Source organism: Callorhinchus milii, unplaced genomic scaffold (genome assembly GCF_018977255.1).
Source record: "Callorhinchus milii isolate IMCB2004 unplaced genomic scaffold, IMCB_Cmil_1.0 Scaffold20, whole genome shotgun sequence".
Taxonomy (NCBI): Eukaryota; Metazoa; Chordata; class Chondrichthyes; order Chimaeriformes; family Callorhinchidae; genus Callorhinchus; species Callorhinchus milii.
Genome location: NW_024704761.1, coordinates 9624911 through 9641991, shown reverse-complemented (window position 1 = coordinate 9641991; position 17081 = coordinate 9624911). Strand labels below are relative to the sequence as shown.

Sequence of the window (17081 nt, the reverse complement as noted above, 5' to 3'; positions counted from 1 at the left end):
GGTTTGTATGAGCTCAGTAATGATGAGTTGATAATGAATGAGAGAAAGTGTCTGTAAGAGACACAGAGAGAGAGAGAGAGAGGGGATCAGGTCTGGGGGGAGGTGGGGGAGAGGGAGAGGGAGAGGGAGGTCTCCAGCAGAGGGAGATGTCTCTGGCAGTGGCCAAATGGCAATGTAAGGAAATGACGAGGAGGAAACTGTTGGAAGGACAGACTGGTAATGGAGGAGTGAGAGAGCTGCAGAGCTGAAGTCAGTGAGAGAGAGAGAGAGAGAGAGTGATGCCGACCCTGCACTTGCATTCCATGTTGGAGCTCATCCCCTTCCTCCTCCTCCTCCTCCTGGTCCTGGCGTTGGTCTTCTTCATCCTCTACACCCACAGACAGGAAGAGGACACCAAGAAATTCTGAACCCAAGTGATAACCAGGTGAGAGCCCCCACACAGCAACAAAACCATCCAGCACTCCCCCCCCCCCCCCAAACAGCAGCAAAGCCCCCCCCCACAGCAGCACTCCCCCCCCCCCCCACAGCAGCAAAGCCCCCCCCCCACAGCAGCAAAGCCATCCAGCACTCCCCCCCCCCCCCCCCCCCCAACCAGCTCCACCTGGGCTTCCCCACCCCACAAACTCTTGTTGACACACTTCTCCCCCACCCCCCAAAACCTTGTCTCTTTCTCTCTCTCTCCCCTCCCCACAGACCCCTGTTTGTCCCCCCCTCCCCTCCCCACAGACCCCTGTTTGTCCCCCCCTCCCCTCCCCACTGACCCCTGTTTGTCACCCCCTCCCCTCCCCACTGACCCCTGTTTGTCACCCCCTCCCCTCCCCACTGACCCCTGTTTGTCCCCCCTCCCCTCCCCCCTGAGCCCTGTTTGTCCCCCCCTCCCCTCCCCCCTGACCCCTGTTTGTCCCCCCCTCCCCTCCCCACTGACCCCTGTTTGTCCCCCCCCTCCCCTCCCCACAGACCCCTGTTTGTCCCCCCCTCCCCTCCCCCTGACCCCCAGCTCAGACTGCCCCACAAACAGCTGATCACTGGAGACAAAGTATCAGTGTCTACAGCTGATAATGTAGTAAATAACTCTTCCCCCTTTTTGATCTGAAGCTGTGTTTCCTGTCTGTCTGTCTGTCTGTCTGTCTGTCTGTCTGTCTGTCTGTCTGTCTGTCTGTCTGTCTGTCTGTCTGTCTGTCTGTCTGTCTCGGTGCAAATCTGGATGGAAATAATAATAATAATAATCCTTGCATTTGATATAGCGCTTTTCACGTCGGGAGGACGTCCCAAAGCGCTTCACAGAATATACTGTAAAGTGAATTGACTGTATATTTGTGGGCGAACGCGGCAGCCAATTGCGCACAGCAATGTCCCACAAACAGTCGTAGATTGAAAATGACCAATTTATTATTGTTTTTGGTTTTGGAGGGATTATTATTAGGCTCTGTGTGGAGTAAGGAAACTTGCCCGAGGTTTCGCCCTCTGCCTGGAATTGAACTCAGGTCTCTCACTTGCAAAGCGAGTGCTCTAACCACTGAGCTACAGGACTCCAAATGTACCTAACTTTAAAAAATGACTTTACAGCAATGTTTATACCCCAAACCCCACAACCCCCCCCCCCCCACCCCCCCCCCCCCACCCCAGAGAGACAGACACAAAGGTAGCTATCACACTAATTCTCTCTGGTTCCTCAAGGCAATGCTCCCCAGTGGAGCCTGACATGCCATACAGAACTCTGCTGTGGGCTGCTCCTCACACTGGGGTCTGTAATAATAATAATAATGATGATGATTAATGATAATATTAATAATCCTTGCATTTGATACAGCGCCTTATCATGTCGTCGGGACGTCTCAAAGCGCTTCACGGGATGTACCGTAAAGTGAATTGACGGCGGATTTTGTGGGCGAAAATGTAAATTCTGTCTGACGTTTCGATCTTCACAAAACAGATTTTGTACTTTTAGATTTAGTCAGAGATTCTCATATGATAGCTCCTCCCCTCGCCCCCCCGCCTCTCCTCGCCCCCTCACCTCTCCCCCTCCCCTCTGACTTCTCACTACCTTAGAGTTGACAGTTCGCTGTGTGTAAAACTTGCAATCCAAACCAGAAATTGCAATGAATACAAAACAAAACCACTTTGCCAAAGCCTTATTTCAGAGCCCGTCATATGAAGCCGGACAGTCACAGTGGGCAGAGTATCGGAATTAGAGCATCGCATCTGAGTGTGATTAGCTTCCGCGATCGCCTACAAAAGCAGTCACTACAGTTCACAGTAAAATCCTGCGAAGCGCTTGGAGACGTCTCGACAATGTGGTAAAGCGCTATATCAAATGCAGGGATGATGATAATTATCATCATCATCATCACCCTGTAATCCAAGGGATTCTGCATCAGAATCTGTCAGTGATGGCGTTTACCTGTAATGTTGCTTGTTTTTTTTGAAGAGGTCCTGTGTGGTGTATAGTACAGTGTGATCTTTCATGGCAATTGTACTGCATTAGACTTTTACACAGAGGGACATTGAGCTCGGGTGAGTGAAGGCGAGCGAGGCGATGAACTCGGAAACTTCTGACGTCCATGCTGCTAACTGCCCACAGTACCCGCTCTTGTGGCAAAATGGGGAGGCAGTCGCAGGATGCCGGGATTAAAGGCACAGATCTGAGCTCGTAAGCAGTTTTGGTTTGCGCTGAATGTGCCAGTCTGTCATTTTCAACTTAAAATCCTGCCGAGGGTCAGTCTGGGACAGAGGAAGTTTTTTTTTTGTGCTGATCTGCCGCTCGGCTACTCTGTTTAAAACGGGGCGCTGCCATCATCATACTGTGTTGCTGATGTTTGGGGACCTCTGCCCCATCATGTAAATTATATCAAGCACCCCCGAGTGACAATAGTAATAGTCTCGAGACACTCCTCTTCTACCAGGACTTTGGTCACTCTTCTACCCCACCTTCCCTACCCCCCCCCCCCACCCCTCCTGATCCCAACCCCCAGTTCGGGTGCGTATCCCTGACTGTCCAGCACCTTGGGACATCCTCCTGACGTGAAAGTCGCTACACAAATGTAATTTGTTGTTGTTGTTACCTTGCTCATCACTCTTCTCCCCTGAGCTTTACCAAACACTTTTATGTATTCTGTGTGTGTGGGGGGAGGGTGGGGGGGGAGTGGGGAGAGAGTAAACCTGAAGGTTCGTCTGCTTTGGTGGAGAGGAGAGGCCGAGGAATTGAGGCGTTTCCAAAATAATTCAACTTCAAACGGTAACTTAGAAATGTATTTCTGGAGCTTTGCTAATGAGAAGTGAGTTTGCTGAGCGTCTGCAAAAGCGCAGTCCGGTGTAAATCCGCATTCGGTATTAAACACAGACAACAGCGCAACACTGAATAGAGACCGCAGAGGGACAGACAAGAGGCTGCTATCACACTAATTCTCTCTCAGTCCCTCACAATGGGGTAGTGCTGTGTGGCGGGAGTGCTGAGCTGGCGTATTTCGGAGGTTAGATTTACTGTGTGCTATTGTGTGGGATATGGGCAAGGTTCCAGCCCAAGCCCTGGGGAGGAGAGCAGAGAGCGAGCGGGAGAGGGAGAGGGAGAGAGAGATCTGCTTACAGTCTGGTTGTGTTCCACTCCTCTGTCACTGTTACAGTTGATAACAATCGTGCAGAGACGTGCGTGAAAAAGGCAAACCTAAGACGCTTAAGAGGTAAAGTCAATGACTTGTTTTACGTGAAACTTTGCTGTCTTCAAATCGAGAAACTTTTCGAGGGAGAGATGCGAGTGGGGGGGGGGGGGGCCTGGAGCTGCCGTTGGCTTGGGTTCTGTACATTTTTGTCCTCTTGTTGGGACCTGAGCGTGAAATATGTCGAGAGTTGGAAGGTGAGTGAGTGAGTTCTGATGAACTGTGAGCCTGTTTTTCTGGCTGTGTTGGAGTGCGCTGAAAGCCTTCCGAGACCCCGTCCAGTGTGAAGGGCACTAGATAAATGCAAGTTGTTGTTGTTGTGTGTGTGGGGGGGGGGGAATTTAACAGAATACCAGCTTGTCGGGTTTGGGGGAGGGTCACTGTTGGGTTTGGGAGGGTGGGGTAGGGGAGGGGAGGGTATCACTGTAGGTTGAAACGGTTACTAAGAAATAATAATCCTTGCATTTGATATAGCGCTTTTCACGTCGGGAGGACGTCCCAAAGCGCTTCACAGAACACACTGTAAAGTGAATTGACTGTATATTTGTGGGCGAACGCGGCAGCCAATTGCGCACAGCAATGTCCCACAAACAGTCGGGGATTGAAAATGACCAATTTATTATAGTTTTTGGTTTGGGAGGGATTATTATTAGGCTCTGTGTGGAGTAAGGAAACTTGCCCAAGGTTTCGCCCTCTGCCTGGAATTGAACTCAGGTCTCTCACTTGCAAAGCGAGTGCTCTAACCACTGAGCTACAGGACTCCACAATACCCAGAAACAGTCTCGGGAGACCCTGACCCTCGCTGGGGAAAGTGGCGGGGGGGGTGGAGGGAAGGAAGAATAATGAGTAAAGAATCAGTTACTCCACAGACTTGAATTGCTGGAATAGTTTCCGCGAAGTTTCCAGGTTGCAGACACGAGACTGTGTGGCCTGACCACTTGGGGGAGATCCTATGTGGGGCTTCTGATTTTCAGTTTTTTTTTAGCCCTTTGGTTTTTTTTATTTGATTGCGTTTTCTTTTATTATAATCATAATAAATATAATTTTATCATATTGTATAATACTGTGTCCAGTGCCTTGGGACGTCCTCCCGACATGAAAGCACTATGAGAAGATGCACCAACACACACGGAGGGGGGGGGGTGGGGGGGAGAGGCTAATGTCCATGGAGCAGAGCGAGAAGCTGAGTGCAACACTCTTGCAGTTGGCACCCCGGCAAGCCTCCGAGAGTGAGTGAGGACAACAACAACACATTAGATTCACTTCGGGAGGACGTCCCAAAGCGCCGGAGAAAACCTCACCTCAGATTTATGTCACGACAGGAATTTCTGGTGTTTTTCGTTTTTTTTATTGGGTAGACAACAGTTTAATGTGTTTTGTGTCGGGGGGGGGGGGGGGTGGGGTGGGGGGAGGGGGTGTTTTATCGGGTATACAATCAAAAATCAGAAGCCCTAATTATTTCATTGTGTGGGATTCGTTTAAATGCTCCGAGATGCCGTCTGGCGTGAAGGGCGCTGTATAAATGCAAGTTGCTGCTGTTGTCGTCATCGTTCGTTCAGGTGTGTTACTGCAATCCGTAGTGATTCTGTGACACTTGTTAGGACTGACCTCTCTACTCTGCCCCCAGCTGTCTTCACACTGTCTGGATACATGACCAGAGCACAGACCATGGCGAATACAGCACAGGACGATTACAAGATCCAGTCATTTGATGTGGAGACGCAGCAGCTGCTGAAAACAGCCTTAAAAGGTCAGCAATCTCTTGTGCTCGTGCCGGCAACACCTCACCCTCTCATACCTCACCAACCGACTGTGTGTGAGTGAGTCCAGAGAGTGACTGAGTGTCAGTGGCACAGCTGAATCCAGTCCTTGCATTTTTTGGTTACAGCGCCTTATCAAGTCGTCATGACGTCTCAAAATGCACCACAGGATATATTCATCCCACAGTCCCTTCGCCTCACATGCTCATTCCCTTCCTTGCCTCTTTCAAGGCCTGTCTCAAGACCCTCCTCTTCAACCGTGCCTTCAGCCACCCTACTAACCCTACCCTCGTAAGCCCTACCCTCCCTGCACTCCACCCTCCCTGATCCCAACCCCCCAGCTCGGGTCCAAATCCCTGATTGTCCAGGGCCTTGGGATGTTTCCCCCGCCCACCCGACGTGAAAGGCGCTGCACAAATATAATTTTGTATTGAATTGGGTTGCACTGTAAAGTGGTTAGACTGTGTATTTTTGTTGGCCTAATCCTGTCCCCACCCGATCCACGGGTGTCTGAGTCACCTCATCTCCAGGACACTGGAGACTGGGGCAACAGGAATGCTGGTGGATTCTCCTTTCCCTAATCTAGGCTCTGAGAGCAATTGTAGCCCCACTAACAGAATTTCGGTTGAGATCGGTTAGCACGCCAGGATCAAATGTGAGAGTTTCTGCGCGTGTGTTATAACATTAAACACTGCACATGTATGTTGAACAGCGTGTAGTTGTACGCATGTCTGCTTCTTCACATCAGTGACGTGGAGCTGGGATGTTGCCACACATTGTCAGTAAAACGCATGGGTGGTGGAGGAGAGGGAAGAGGAATCTAAACACAGTCTTAAGAGAATCTTAAACTGGTTAGTATCACAGTTCCTGCTCTTTCTGAAGATGTTTTTCACGTAGGTTCAGAGGTGCACAGTGTAGCCTTGGCTGATCTCCATCACCTCCTAGTGGTTAGATACAAAGCAAAACGACATCTGCAGAGCAGGTCGACGAGGTTAACACAAGGGCAGGAGAGGTAAACACCTTCCGAAAACCTGAAGTTATTCCTGGTGCTTTACAGAACCAACCTTGGTGGACCTGGAGAAAGTGGCGAGCGTGATAGTGGAGCAATCGATGAAGGATTTGGTGTTCAGTAAGGAAGCAGGTCGCATCTGCTACACCATTGTCCAGGTACATAGAGCACTCTGTCTCCCACAGCGCTCCCCCACGCGTAGGAGCATGAGTAGGCCTTTCAGCCCTTCAAGCCTGTTCCGCCATTTAATTAGATCATGGCTGATCTGCACCTCAACTAATCCTTTCTCACACACACAGCTTTACAGGGCTACAGGGGACTGTGTGGTTAACTCAGGGCATTAGGCACCAGAACTCTGTGTGGAATCCAGTGATGATAACCTGGAGAAGTCTTGGAAACGTTACAGATCCCTATCACGTGTGGATGTTGTGGTGACCTACGTAAGGTGTTAGTGCAGTGTCCCCCCCACAGGAGGGCTGAGATTGCCTTCAACTCGTTTCTCATAACAATGGAGATTTCCATCCCATCAATCAGCCTGGGCTGGATTCAAAAGCTCCCACAGAGGTCTTCATGGCCACTCCTGCCATGTCTCCCTCTCAGTCCCTCCCTCCTGCTTTGTGACAATAGCCAGGAAGCGAGAGGGAATCCGAGCCCTCAGAACGAGTGGCGGAGGAGCCAGGTGTCAATCCTCGGCCTGTACCCCCGGCAAAACTGCACAGAAAGAGAAAACACACATGTAAATGAAGAGAATCAAAAATAAGGTGTGAGGCGGAAGGAGGTGGAAAAATTTGTTAGTGATTTATCTATCCATCTGTCTGAAGTTGGAGAAATATTATACTGTACAGACACCACAAAAAAAAACAATCTCTTACAGCGAGGCATAAGATATTACTATTTCTCCTCTCGTTCTCTTTCCGCCTCGCCCCCTCCCTTGCCTCCTTCATGACCCGTCTCAAGACCCTCCTCTTTGACCGTGCCTTCGGTCACCCTCCTCTCCCTAACCCCCCTGTCTGCCACCCCTCCTGATCCCAACCACCAGCTCGCGTGCGGATCTCAGACTGTCCAATGCCTTGGGAGTTCCTCCTGACATGAAAGGCGCTGTACAAATATAATTTGTTGTTGTTTCGAGTGTCCGCCCTTCCTTTCCCATTTGCAGGCTGAATGCAAACAAAGTGGGAATAGTGTTTTCCGGGGAAAACTGCTGAATCGCCTGCAGCAGGTGTTCCTGGCCAAGGACGATATCCGCAGTGACTCAATCAACGAGTGGGTCTGCCTCGTCACCTTCATCTGCAACATCTTTGATTACCTGAAGGTGAGTAACTCGTCATGTCAGCGGAGAGCAGTCACTAGAAGCTTAACTGCTCAGTGACTCTGATATCAGAGTTTGCCTACAAATACACTGTCACTCCAAAGAAATCCTGTGAAGTGCTTCGGGATGTCCTTCTTACGTGATACGGCGCTGTACCAAATGCAAGGATTATTATTATTACTAACACTACCTTTCAACGCTCCCTGTGTTACTTCCACCCAGTCCTTACAGGGCTCCATATTATTGTACAACAACAAAAACAACTTGCATTTATATAGCGCTGCTCACTCAGGGTAACATCCCAGTGCGATTGTACAGTCTGTTATATCACCCTCATTACAATGCTCTTGTAATTTCTCTTGTATCACGGGGTTCATAGATATTGTATTATATTGCACGCAACCTCAGCCACATTGTCACATAATAATAACAATAATAATAATAATAATAATCCTTGCGTTTGATATAGCGCCTTCGAGAAGTCTCAAAGTGCCTCAAAGTGAATTGACTGTATATTTTGTGGGCAGCCAATTGCGCACAGCATGTGTGTTTAATGTGGAGTTCAGCTGATGGTAAAATGCCAGCCAGTTACGTTGGCCCTGCTCTTAATCATTAGAAGGTGCTTTAAGAGAATGCTATTCCATCCTGAGATGAAGGGTATTTGCTTTCTACTCAGTGTCGTGCTATCTCCTGTGTTGCTCTTCTGCGGTGTTTACTTTCTGCCACTGGGTGGAAGCAGAACCCGATGTGAGAGCTATCGCAGTGATAATGCTGCAAGCTCCAGTCACACAGACACCGGAGATGGATTAGCAACAAGAATTCAGTGGACTTGTTTGATTCGACTTGACGATTAACGTCATTCAGTTTCCCATTTGTTGCGCAGGTAAACAACATGCCCATGATGGTGCTGGTTAACCCCGTGTACGATTGCTTGATGCGGCTGGCTCAGCCTGATTCTCTGCAGAATGAAGAGGAGGTGAGTAAGGAGTTAAAATACTGTGTGTGCATGCGTGAGTGCGTGTGTGGGGTGGAGTGGTACTAACATGTATGTAGCCAGCTGCTCTACCGGGAGTGACTGGGGGCCCAGGGAGTGAACATTGGGGAGTGAACATCTTGGGACGTCCTTCCGACGTGAAAGTGCTATGCAATTGTAATTTGTTGTTGTGCACTCTGGGACTCTACCCTGCATGAGGGGCATTGTGTACAGTAGATATATATGATAATAATATTAATCCTTGCATGTGATATAGAGCTTTATCACGTCTTCGAGACATCTCAAAGCACTTCACAGAATATACTGTAAAGTGAGTTGACTGTACATTTTTGTGGGCAAAACGTGGCATCCAATTGCACACAGCAGTATCCCATAACCAGTCATAGATTGAGTGAGCAAATTATTATTTTCATTTTTTTGAGAGATTATTATCCCCGAAAAAGTGATTCGCCAATCGACTAACAACTGGGTTCCTACTTACTGCAAGGTAAACAGAGGCGTGTGGAGTAAGGAAAGTTGCCCTGCCGGGAATTGAACCCAGGTCCTCTCGCTTGCGAGGCCAGTGCTTTAACCTCTGAGTTACAGGGCTCCACATAGGCAAGTTGTGGTCTTATGTTCGCTGTGTGCAGGTGGACTGCTTGGTGCTGCAGTTGCATCGCATTGGGGAACAGCTGGAGAAGATGAACGTGCCGAGGATGGACGAGCTCTTCTGCTTGCTGCGAGATGGCTTCCTGTTGCAGGAGCGTCCCTCCTCCCTCTCCCGCCTGCTGCTCCTGGAGATCATCGAGTTCCGTGCTGGCGGCTGGAAGATGTCGGACATGGGCCAGAAATACTACTACAGCGAGGTGGTGGACTGAGCCGGGCCACATTTGCTTTGGCAAGAACAGAAGAAATCCCGTGTCCAGCCAGCCAACTCCCTGCCACCATTCTGCACATCAAACTTTCTGCAAATTTGGGAAACTGAAGTTGGGAGGATTTTCACCAGCAAAAAGGAACTCAACAGTCCTGATTGGCAAGTGTTTGTGCAGTGCCATGTTACTTACTTTAAGGCTGTTTTGTGGATTGAAGATTATTTTTTAAAGAAACAAAATAACCCAAAGGTTTCTCTTTTTTTTAAATGATGAGAGCTAATGCAAACCACTTGTCCCCATTGCTGCCTTGCGGTGTAAGCTGTACGATAGGGTGCCCGCCCGCCCGCCTACTGGAGGGAGAGAGAAGATAACGAACCCACCACAGGGCATGTCAGGTGTCGGTCTCTTTATTCAGTGAATCTGGCTTTCGCATCAATTTGCGTTGTGATTGTAACACCAATTTCCCAAAGCAATGGGAAAACTTCCCAATGTTCTTACATTCTACCACAAGTTGACTTCGCTAGTGTGGACTATCTCACTCGAGCACAGCAGCAGACTGACCGAGTGATTTTCTGCCCCTCCTTCCCCCTCACCACCCACCCCCTCCACCCCAGCTAGAAATTATTAATGGAGCCAGTTTACATAAAATTTGAACCAATGCAGTACTTAGTCCCTGCCATGAGGGGTCGCTAGCATCCAAGGAAATTGCTGATTATACAGCAATGCTTCAGCCAACTGGAGCAGAATATCAGCGACATTCTTCTGCGATCCGATGGCCTAACCAAAGTCTGAGTAGACAGTAAACGCAGCACCCGACTCCAGTGGATGCTGTTTTTTTAGAAATGTTTTTTCAATAAATGAGGCAATTTCCTTCTGATGGACGTGGTGATTCAATCAAGCATTTTGTCCTTATGCATGCGCTGGTAGGAGCAGGAGTTCAGTGTATCTGCACTTGCTAGCTCTAACCCATGAAGCCTCATAAATATTGCTTCTATTAACTTTCTCAAATGTGGAAAAGCAATTTGCTTCGTTCCAGTTAGTTGGAGCCTCTCAACGTTGACTGAAACACCACCACCTTGCACTTATATAGCGCTCTCCACGCAGAGTAGAGTCCCACAGTGTGGAGAGGGACCGGATGGGGGGACGTGACTGTAGGCAAGGTCGAAAGGGAAGATTTTCAGGCCGGACTTGAAAAGGGGGAGGGGGGCAAGGTAGAGGGATTGAAAGAGAGTATTGCACATTTTCGGGGCATGGTGACCTCCGATGGTGGAGCGGAGGGTGTGAGGGATGAGCAGGAGGCTGGGGTCAGTCGAGCGGAGGCACCGGGTGGTGGATTGGGGAGTGAGGAGGTCGGAGAGGTAGGGAGGTGCCAGAGAGTGAAGGGATTTGGACACACGCGTGTGAGGATCTTGGAAGTCGATCCGTTCGGTGTTGGGGAACCAGTGGAGCCTGGGCCAGAACTGGTGAGGTGTGGGTACGGAGTTCGGTCTGGGTCAGTATGTGGGTGGCAGAGTTCTGAATGAGCTGGAGCTTTTGAGTAGTGGAGCTTCATTATGTCAGGCAGTCCTCACCAGAAATCAAAGTCAGGGATAAGAAAAGATAAGTCAATCACAACAATCTCATGATCCTGGCTCCTTGACACACTTGGTGGGGTGAGAGGGTAAGAGACAGTCCCAAGTCTAAGCTCCTTGTATATAAACAGTTTCCAGGGAAGCCCTTATCTGGAAAATATCAATAATAATAATAAACCTTGCATTTGATACTGTGCCGTATCACGACTTTGAGACGTCACAAAGTGCTTCACAGAATACACTGTAAAGTGAATTGACTATATTTTGTGGGCGAAACGCGGCAGCCAATTGCTTACAGAAGTGTCCCACAAACAGTCGTTGATTGAGTAAAAGCGAGTAAATAAAAAGACGGGTAAATAAAGTCACAATGTGGCAAACAAATTACTTTATTAAAGGCAGCACGACTCGACTGAGCAGAGGAGGGGAGGCGCTGGAGCAGGACCCCAGCGAGATAGATCAGGGAGATGAGTGTCGGAGCACATTCGCTTACACAGCCACTTGTCCTGAGCAGCATGAACACAGTGTCCGGGCTCGTAACACAGACAGGACGGCAAAGGTAAGCACTTATCGGGAAGAACCAGCCGTCGACCTGTTTTCTGAACTGCCAGGGCACTAGCCTGTCGGGGGAAACAAAGCCGAGCTCAACACGAAAGGCACAAATGCAGATTCTATTTTCCAGCAACTACAGAGGATCCTGTCGATCGGTGCCCTGAGGACAATTACTTCAGCAGGCACCGTGTTCACTTGCAAGTTCTGACTTGCAAGCCCTCGAACTAGTTTGTGAAACTCAACGGTAATGACACAATCGTGTTCTCCGAGGCAATGCTGCCGAGGCGAAGCTTCCAACACAAAACTTTTTCTGAAAATCACCCCGGCCACACAACCTCGAGGAGAGTATGTGTGTGGGGTTGGATGGGGGGGGGGGGTGGGGGGGGTAGGAGAGAGGGGAGTTGATGTACTTTGTGTCAGAGCTCTCAGGCACTTAGTTGTGCAGCAGAGAGAGACACTCTGATGCACGTGATGTGATCTTACCCACGGGATTTGATGAGTTGGCGTTACAAGCTGGTTGAACAGTTAAATTCACAGGCTACGTTAAACAGTCAGCACTCTGGCCAGGCAGCTTGTCTGGTGCAGATCACTATTCGAGAGGAAGCTTTATAACGATAATAATAATCCTTGCATCTGATATAGCGCCTTATCGCGTCTTCGAGACGCCTCAAAGCGCTTCACAGTGAGTACTGTAAAGCGAATTGACTATATTTTGCGGGTGAAACGTGGCAGCCAATTGCGCGCAGCAGTCTAAACCCTAACGGAGATGGTGAGAAAGCAGAGTGGGCAGAAGTAAGAACAAGATTCCTGCTCTGAGCTGCTTGTAATAATCACTGAGCAAGGACGAGGATGGGGTGGATGTACCAGAGATCAGTCACGCAGTACAGAGCAGGGGCAGCTACCAACTAACTTGTTGAGGGAAAGACGTGCAAGCTGAACCGACAGCAAGAAAAAATACTATAAATCAGGAAAATCGTTGCAATGAATCACTAGAAAGTTAACGCACAGAAACAAACCATTCGTGGCTCTTCAAATGTTGTGCTAAGGATTTTCTCCACATAAGACACCGAAGGTGGGGGGAGAAATCCCACTCGCGACAGCCCTCACACGACCGCAGGAAAGAGATGCAGGAGAGTTTGTTAAACATAATGTGTTCATCAAACGTATCCAAACTCCGGGAAGTTACGAGAATCCATTTGTGCAGTGACACTGACCATCTCTGACCACGGGGCAAATTTCCACAAAGCATTCTGTGGGCTCAGCAGCTCAAGCCAAACAGAACAGAGATTACAGAACTCAATGCAACCTCTCTCCCGCACCACCCCCCCCCCCCCGCCCCTCCACCCCACACCACACACACACACACACACACACACATCCCGTCTCCCACACGCAAACTGGTAAAGGCAGCAATTCAACTCAGGACGTGAGATTCAGAGACCAAACGTGGAACGATTATCCGATTATCAAACTCCACCACAAATAGACTAGAATTTACAGTTATATTACACTCAAGGTCTGAATCGGGATATTTACAGTTATATTACACATAGGGTCTGAGATGACAGAGATTCACAGCTATATCGTACACAGGGGCTGTAAGACAGGATATTTACAGCTACGTCACATGATTGTGAGACGGGGAGATTTACCACAGTGCTGAGTCAGATGTATTTACAGGGAGACAACAGGGTTTAGTAATAGTATTATTTTGCTTCTTGGCCACATTGCTCCTGTGTGAAGGGCGCTTTATAAATGCAAGTTGTCGCTGTTGTATGATGCCACAACCCAAGGACATCAGCACTGTCGCCTGTGTCGCAGTCAGTAATACTCTGGATTCACATTCACACAGTAAATATCGACTTGGCCATTTGCGCAGCAGAAACACGACTGTTACCAGTGATGAATCATGCCATCACCCCCACCACCCCCCGCCCCTGAGACCAGGGCCTCTTGTCCTCACTGGGGAGAGAGATTGACAATACTCCATTCCTCCGGCTCTCTACAGGTGCCATGTGTTGGCATCCTGGTTGGCACTTTTATTTACATGTCTGCACTTGGCTCGATCCGCAAGTGCAACATGTTTGCAGGTCATTCTGGCAAAGGAAGTTCACGAGGAATGCAAACCCCAAAACAGGACTTGATTTTCAAACCTCCGTTTTTTCTCCTTCCCCGACTCCTTGCCTGGAGGTGTTTTCCCTTCTTCTGATGAATGGTTGGCATTTGGGAACTAATTAGTATCAAGGGTTGCAGGCCAAGGGCGGGTAATTGGAGTTGAGGTATAGATCAGCTATGATCTAATAGAATGGCAGAACAGGCTCAAGGGGCTGAATGGCCTACTCCTGTTCCTATGCTTCTAGTACTCTTTAAGCGCTCTGAGAAGCTACCCTGCGTGGAGGGCGCTATATAAGTGCAAGCTGCAGACTCACGAGTCTGCATTGCTCAATGCTGTATCCGGCAGCTTGTGTGACCCACTAGATCATTGAAAGAGCAATCCTTAAACAGGGTTAATTACAAAGTTAATTTCGTAGTAACAGGCAGATGGAAACTTATCACACAATGTCACAGCTGATTACAAGAGTCGGACTCAGCACAGGCTACAATAAGCAAAGGGGATCTCCCTGGAATCTGGCAATAAATTTAGTTCTGCAAAAGCTTCCCTCCTGAGACCTGCCCGGGTCGCTTTTCGAGATTGTGGCAAATCTCATTAATCTGTGAATCACAGAACCTTACAGCAGAGAAGGAAGCCATTCGGCCCATCGTGCCTGTGCCCAGCTCTTTTTGAAAGAGCTCTCTAACTAGTCCCACTCCCCCACCATCACCCCAACCCCGCTGTTTCCCCATAGCCTGTGCCTAATTCTATCCAGAATTGGGTAAAGAAGGGTACGTCCGACCGGGGAGATGCTGCACGTTCCATTCTAGACAAAGGGAAATTTCCACGTGAGGGCGGCATTCACATGTGCAACGCTCAACTTGGTTTTGGGATACTCTTAAGCAGGGCAATGGGTTCTCGCTTGTGTCAGACACCCCCACTGACCAAAATAAATACTGCTGGATAGTGGTCAGACTGAGAATGTGATTTTGAAGCTTTCCTACCAGTCAGATGCTGGAGTTCAGGACAGCTGAGCTCCTGTGTCCCGGGGGGAAGGAAAAGGATGGAGGAGAGAGCGAGGCGGGGGGTGAGCTATTGCGTGGTGATAGAATGAGACGTGAAAGATTAGAACTTAAATACAGTACTCCTTAAAGTCAGGTTACAATACACAGTAGCTGACTGGCTGAACGGTACAGAAATCGGGAGGGTCATTTACAATGGCTCCCATTGAGAGGACTTTCATGTCAAGGCGTGTGAGCGATTCCCAGGCAACGCAAAGCCATTGCGTCACCATCAGAGCTCCAAACAGAAGAAGACACATCAGTAAAACGGCAGAGAGAGGAGAGAACTCTCACTCGCATGGTAGTCAAATGCATGAGGACAGCATGATGTCACGTTACAAAATGATGAGCCAGACCACAACTGAACTCAGCGTAGAGAGCATGGATGGGTATTACACAAACGGTGCACATCAGTGCGCCCCTCCACTGCCATTCACAAAAGCCGAACGCAGCCAGAGTCCTCCAACCTCACGGCTTGTTAGACGAACCCACAACAGCTGGACTTCTTCTTCTGGGATTCGATGTACTCGTGGATTTGGAATTTGGGCTCATTGGGCTGATTGACAGATCTGTGTTTGAGCTCCCTGAAACGAAAACAGCATTCATCATCCTTCATCCTCGCATTTGATACAGCGACTTATCACGTCTTCCAGACATCTCAAAGCGCTTCACGCAATATACTATAAAGTGAAGTGACTGTGTGTTTTGTGAGCGAAACGTGGCAGCCAATTGGGCAACCATGGATCGAGTGACCAAATTATTATTCATTTAATTCTTTTTCGAAGGGACTATTACCCCTGCAAATTAAGAAACCCAACCAAGGTAACGAAGCCTAGAAAGTGTCAGCACAAACAGAGGCCTTTCAGGTCCATGATAACTGAGCTGCTGCTGACACTGTTATTCTATTTGCTCAACAACAACAACTTGCATTTATATAGCGCCCTCCACGCCGGCCGGCGTCCCAGAGCGCTCAGTGCAGTAAACTCATTCATTACACCCGCAAGGAGAGTATCAAGGCCGATTATCTCAACCAACATTGGACGGATGAATGTACATTATTAGAGTTCTTGTGAGCATGTGATGGGCATTTCAATTTGGCCGCTGTGTCTAATGCCCAAACCAGCAGCTTAGTGTGGAGTTTTAATTGCTGTCGAACTCCTGACTTTACCACATCCTCAGGCAGCTGATATATTAACACAAAAGGACAATTTTTTTTCCATTCACCGTTGGTTTTTGTTTCCTCCTAACTGTCCTCTCCTCAAGGAGGTGACTCGCACTGTGGTAAATCTATGTTGGTCACTGCAGCGGTTTCTCTTATTACCACTAACTCTTGTGACTGTGTCACTGAGTACACTGGGGATACAAGACAGGAAGGGAATAGATTCACAATGTACCTAAGTACTACAACAAGTTACATTTGTACAACTGGTAACCCTATACGCCCAACAATTCTCTGTAATTCACTCTCAATGTATCAGCCCAGTTTTGTGTGTCATGCTCATATCTCTGGGCCAAAAGGGCTGCTTTCAAGCCCTATATTAGGATTGATCGCCCTGGCTGATACAGTCCTGGAGGACCGGTCACTGTTAGTTGCTGTACATTGGCCAAAAATGCTAACCACGTTCCTACCTACCTGTTCTTTAGGCGGATGTTAAAGATCTTATGATACTATTCGGAAAGACCAAGGAGTTTCTCCCAGTCTCCCGGCCAACAATTCTTTGGATAAATTGGCCATTCAGCTCATGAGTGTTTGTAGGACATTGCTATGCAAAACATAACCACTGTTTGAGATGTTGATGTGATAAGGTACGAAAAAAAAATGGACTATGGCTTTTAAGAGATTAGGAAAGAGGCACTTACTTTGCAACAGCCATGAATGCTAGCTCCACGTTAATGCCTGTTTTAGCGCTGGTCTCTATGAAGGGAACGCCGTACTCCTGTGGATCACACGTAAAGATATTTCACTAGCCCATTACATTCTCTCTGCAATTACAGTTCAGACTAAGTCTCACGCTGTAACACCAATCTCTAAGTATACAGGTTGATCAACAGCCAACTGGTGGGGCTCAGCTTTGTAAGTTGAATGAGTTGCAGTTCTCACCAATACCTTGGTAAAGTGGAGTTAGGGTGAGGCGGGGGGTTGGGGAGAGAGGCAGGTCAGGCTTCACCCCGATTTGAGAGCTGGTTAAATATGAATTAGTTACCCTCCGTGCTGTGGATGTGGTAGTTGTA

General features: G+C 48.6%; 2 protein-coding genes across 5 annotated transcripts in view; one reads left to right on the top strand and one right to left on the bottom strand.

The window, feature by feature from the left end:
* The first annotated feature begins 101 nt into the window (after window positions 1-101).
* Window positions 102-10453, top strand: mif4gdb (MIF4G domain containing b). Of its 3 annotated transcripts, XM_007888484.2 has the most exons (7): window positions 102-424; window positions 2486-2650; window positions 5281-5403; window positions 6471-6580; window positions 7579-7734; window positions 8615-8707; window positions 9355-10453. In XM_007888484.2, exons 3-7 carry the CDS (start codon window positions 5304-5306, stop codon window positions 9580-9582), a joined length of 687 nt encoding a protein of 228 aa, XP_007886675.1. In that variant the 5' UTR covers window positions 102-424; window positions 2486-2650; window positions 5281-5303; the 3' UTR covers window positions 9583-10453.
* Window positions 10454-14471: 4018 nt separating this feature from the next.
* The window catches only part of zgc:112183 (uncharacterized protein LOC550410 homolog), a 39812-nt gene continuing 37202 nt past the window's right edge, over window positions 14472-17081 (bottom strand). For both annotated transcript variants that reach the window (XM_007888491.2, XM_007888492.2), the window contains 2 exons: window positions 16710-16786; window positions 14472-15433 (listed from right to left, as the gene is read on the bottom strand). In XM_007888491.2, coding sequence (XP_007886682.1) covers window positions 15328-15433; window positions 16710-16786 — 183 coding nt within the window. In that variant the 3' untranslated portion in view covers window positions 14472-15327. The remainder of the gene's footprint in view (window positions 15434-16709; window positions 16787-17081) is intronic.

Bases quoted from the DNA above. Each gene is read 5' to 3' on its own strand.
- mif4gdb (XM_007888484.2), top strand. From the start codon at position 5,304: ATGACCAGAGCACAGACCATGGCGAATACAGCACAGGACGATTACAAG. The intron at 7,735-8,614 runs GTGAGTAACTCG...TTTGTTGCGCAG, and splicing joins ACATCTTTGATTACCTGAAG to GTAAACAACATGCCCATGAT. The intron at 8,708-9,354 runs GTGAGTAAGGAG...CGCTGTGTGCAG, and splicing joins CTCTGCAGAATGAAGAGGAG to GTGGACTGCTTGGTGCTGCA.